The following is a 4,880-nucleotide window of genomic DNA, read 5'->3' on the forward strand; positions in this document are numbered from 1 at the left end:
CACTATGTGCCGTCCGTCTGTCACTGGTTATCCTGACATCCAGTGTTGAAGACCCGGCGTTCCCTGATATCCTGCGGTGTAGTACTCTTGGACAAGCAAACAGCTGAAAATCATATTGTCATCCGAATATTGCAGAGCGTCTCCAAGCGATCTCTTCGAATCTCTTTGGACCCATTTTTGCGTTATTTCATCACGGGTCAGAATATTGCTAGGGGCGAGATGATTTAGTGGGTAGCGCTAATTTACCGACCGGAAGGTCCGTGGTTCGAACCAGAGTTCTACCTCTCGATTTTACCTGTCTAGACTTGGGCAACCTGACTGTCCCATCCATCGTGCTTCCTTCTGGTATCATGACAGTTAGTCCCCGAAAGGGTGCTACAGCTGGACGATTTTTTGCTAGATCTCACATTGTAAATGACTTCATCGATTACACCTTCTACAGGGCACGTCTTTGTGTTCAGAATGTTTTATTAATCACCGTAGGTAACTAAATACTTATTTTCTATTTCAGTCTGACCATGGCTGACTCTGAGGAGGAGACGGATCGTCATAGAAGTCGGGATAAGTTTCGGCGAGAACGCAGCGATTATGACAATCGGAGACGTCCTGGCGATAAACGGGAACCGTTTGATGACCGAGTTGGAACTGCTAACTACATTCGTAATGAACATCGAACATCTGACGTCAGACAACTGGGGAATGATCGTGGGCGGTCACCTGCTGGTGAGCCGCCACCTTACAAACGCTCCAGGAGAGATGACGACTACCGCAACACTGCTCCAAAGCGCCGCGACATGAAGGCCGCTGGTAATTTTGAGGATGATAGCATGTACCGTCCGCCACTTGTGCCCTTCAAGCGCTTTTTGGAGCCGTTGGATGATCTCATAACAGAGGAGGAGGCCTGCAATAAATATAGGGAATACAAAGAATCCTACTCAAAGCGCCACATTGAAGAGTTCTTTGAAGCCCATAAAAATGAGGAGTGGTACGTTGGTGTGGTTTCCGTTCATTGTTAATTCCTCATTAATTTTCGTATGGAAGTCGTTTTCCCCTCCAATCCAGTTTGTCATTTTTCCCCGTCCAAGGGGCACCTGATTTCTTAAACCTGATGCCTCTAAATCCGACGTTAATATCTTTTTAAAAGCCACGATTATGGCCTACAAGAATGAAATATTTTTATTGGCTCTGCTAATGGCAAGTACAACACGCTGTTGTGGGGACAGGTACAGGTGTGAGGCAACCAGCATTAAAGATTGTAGGTTCCGATTTATCAAACCGTTTAACAGCATATTGACTATCAGGTGACCGAAACCGTACCGGTTTCGTCCGAACGCAATGCACGTACAAATCCACCTTTATTTGGACCAACTCGCTACCTGAAGAATTCTACTATAATGACGCGGCGTTTACACAGCTGCTTCCGTTCTTCAGCTACTCGATCATTATTCTCAACACCTTCAACGCGATCCTCTCTGGTATGACCCAAGTGTTAAGTTGTCTAAGGGAAGTGAACACTGGTGTCATGCTGGCGATGATGGGGGTGATTTACCTACTCGAAATAAATGGATCGCATTACCAGGGCTAGCCATTGCGATATTTCTTAGTGCAATTATATGAAAACTGCGGTAGTCGAATTTTCCAAAACAACTGCCTTTCGATTTTGTCCTTTTCTACCTCATATCTGCTGTCGGGGCTTAACAGTTATCGTGCAACACCGCTTGTATCAGTCGGACCCTTGATGTAATACCGTTTGCATGAAGCGTTTATGAACTGGCACCGTAATAATGTTGGCATTTGAATTTCTTCAGCAGTCTGGAGTGCTGTCGTTTTCCAGATCCAACTACATTATCCCGCTTCATCCACATCATTTTTAGGCTCCGGCTACGATACCACCCAGACCATATGCCCTATCGCAAGGAGGCGATTGCCGCTAGTTTGAAACATCGCTTGAGTGTTTTCATGGATCTATATGAAAGAGGTTTTTTCGATAATCAAAGTGTACAAATGGACAACAGCGAAAATCTCATACGTCTCATGGATACTGTGGTGATCAAGTTGGAAGGCGGAACGGATGACGATCTGAAAGTTTTGGATATGAACGATCAAGCTCGTCAGGACGAGCTAGAATCTCGTCACCGGCACACCAGCATTTCCTCAACTCAGGTAAATCTACGGTATTCGTGGTGATATTCGTATGTGATAATTTAGGATGTTTTATTGTCTTTAGACCCTTTTTGGTCGTATATTTCACTAAGTGTAAGGAAAATAACGTGATTTCTATTCGTTTTCAGAATTCCCTCCAGCCAGGAAGTGGACATAAGAGTGAGGAAGGTGAAGCTGAATCGGACCTGGATGGGGAGGATTCGGATAAAAATGATAGCGTCCCACAACCGCTGGATAGGGTTACTGATCTTCGTTCTCGTCACCGAGATTCTTCCCATGATTCCATTCCCTCAAAACGTTCACACCGCAGTGGGAGTGGAAGTTGTAGTGTTCATTCAAGTGATGAAGACGGTTGTTTAGATCAATTGGATCGGTCAACTCTAGATAATAAAGCCACCACAAACGATCGCGCGTCCACCCCTGTGAATGATCTTCAAAAAGGTATGTTCTGTTAGTTGTTCAGTACGTTATTCGCAAAATGGAGTGTTGTGAACTAGTTTAGTGTACGGCTGATTCAGCTCATCATTTATATTGACAACAACATCGGCATTAAATATCAGTACTACTATCGAGAGTGAATGTGAACATGCGTTCCTTAGTCGAAATCTTGTCGACTACTTACACGAAGTGCGATATTCTATGCCGTTTGCTGTGTACTTGCTGTTTTCCAGTCAGAGCTAATCAGAAATGTCGGCTCTTTATTTTACTGGTCTCTACTTCCCAACTTTCAACGACTCAGGAAGTGAAACAAACTTGTTTTCGCGCACTATAGAACGTGTATTTATTTGAGCACCGGGTGCGCCTCACTTGTAGATTGCACCCAGCACAATGAGTTGTGGTGGTTCGGGTGTGTGCTACGCATGCCGGGTCACCGCCTAACAAGAGGGGCGTTGTTTTCAACGCCAACTTGGTGGTGGTGGAAACAGGGGCGGACGTAGTGTGACTTGGAAGAAGGGGAAAATATGGGTGCTGCTCCCAGGATTTGGTTTGGGTGATCCTCTTTGGTTGACAGGAGGCGTTGCGAGGTACGACCGTTGACTGATATCAGTAAAGTTTGTGCAGTCAATGTTTGGCTTTCCTGGTCAGGTGTTTGAACATCTGGGCATCTCGGATGTCTGTGGTAAGCTAGTCTGAGGCCACTTTTCACTTCCAAATAAATTTGCTTGACCGTACTGCTGTTAAACACCACTATCCTCCAAGGTATTGATATCATTTTTCTCATTAGGAGCCTGTAACACATCAGATTCTCAAACAGTATAAAGCATTCACGACTGCAGTTTGGCTAATTTTGATCCACCTGTTTCATTGATAAAACACTCGTGGCGGGGTTTCTCCCAGTTTGTTTCTTCTTTGAAGACCGTTGGTTCATTGGATAATGAGCTCGATTTGTCTTCCCACAACTGAGCCATCGCGAAGTAGCCGTGAACAACTTTTTGGTTCTCAGATGATGTGGCGGCATTTGTTCCGTTTATCAGTGTTGCACTCGGACACTTTCTAACGCAAATCTGTGCAGTGCAACTTGGGAAACGCTACCTCGCCATACTGTCATTGACCTGGCTGAGTCACTATTGTGGCGGATGACGATTTACCGCGCCACACTTTATTCCTTTAGGTCGTAGTACAATCGGTGTAATCATTGACGTAGAGAACTGGCGATGCTCCTGGTATTGTCGGCGTAGTAGGACACAACAGCTAGGGAATAGAAATAATAAGAGCCGAGTTGCGAAAAATCTGTTCGATGTTTGAAGCCGGTTGCAGGCTAAAATTCTCACTTATTAGGTGAGCAACTAACTTTTCAATCTATGTCAAAGCTAGGATGCACAACAATTGGATAGCACCTTCAGTTGGGGGACGGACTCCACAGTAAAGTAAATCATTTAGCCACTCTTGCAGTTTCTGGCTTGTTTTTTAAAGATACACTGGGTTTTTATTTAAACTAACCATTCTGGAGAGTGAGCAAAAGCATGACATAAGTTCAAGGCGATATTACATCCCTTGCTGTTAACGTATGGGTTAACTGACGAACACTGCTATGTTGCGCTAGCTCTCCAGTGGAGAATGCGGAACACTTCAGGACTTGAGGTTGTTTTCGGACGTTAGCTCATCCCTTCTATAAACACTGGGATTCTGAGTGCAACCACAATGCGTAGAAAAATGCCGTGAGCGGTAACCACCTAATGCTCCCGTATTTGGGCCAAGAGCACGTCATTTGTCTACTACCCATCTGGCCACAAACCTATACCAATGGTCTCTGCTAGTTCCTTTAATTATGCTGCTCCAAGCAACCAGACCAGCAGAATCCATAGTGTGGCCATCGCTAAGCCATATATATATATATAAACATGGACTTCGGTGCAACAACACAATGTAACAGTCTCGACGAAACACAGGCACTTGAGGCTTATCGTGCCGAACCTAATGCATGGTCAACACATTTCTCAGTTCCAACAACACTCGAATGAGCCAAGGGATTCGGCTACTTGGTTATCATCACGCGAAACCTATGAGCGGCTTACTGGACATGCTGATTCGTCTTTCCGATCTTAGTCATTTGGTTCCTACCGACTGAAGAACACTTAGACAAGTCCACCCCGACCTAAAGCTGTCACCTTGACGTGGTGGTCGGGCTTGAGTGCTGCAATGATCACGCGGGCTACACTGGCTGGAACTTCGTTCCACAAGGTCTAACCATGCCAGGAAGGCCAAAGGGGAGCAGC

The 4,880-nt window shown here is 45.3% G+C and overlaps 1 protein-coding gene across 1 annotated transcript in view; it reads left to right on the forward strand.

The window, feature by feature from the left end:
- Nucleotides 1–511: 511 nt before the first annotated feature.
- T265_15131 (hypothetical protein) overlaps nucleotides 512–4,880 on the forward strand; it is a gene marked incomplete at both ends in the record, with an annotated part of 14,259 nt that continues 9,890 nt past the window's right edge. The window contains 3 exons of the mRNA XM_009176715.1: nucleotides 512–985; nucleotides 1,875–2,163; nucleotides 2,292–2,604. Coding sequence (XP_009174979.1) covers nucleotides 519–985; nucleotides 1,875–2,163; nucleotides 2,292–2,604 — 1,069 coding nt within the window. The remainder of the gene's footprint in view (nucleotides 986–1,874; nucleotides 2,164–2,291; nucleotides 2,605–4,880) is intronic.

The sequence above is a fragment of the Opisthorchis viverrini genome (genome assembly GCF_000715545.1).
Source record: "Opisthorchis viverrini unplaced genomic scaffold opera_v5_355, whole genome shotgun sequence".
Taxonomy (NCBI): Eukaryota; Metazoa; Platyhelminthes; class Trematoda; order Opisthorchiida; family Opisthorchiidae; genus Opisthorchis; species Opisthorchis viverrini.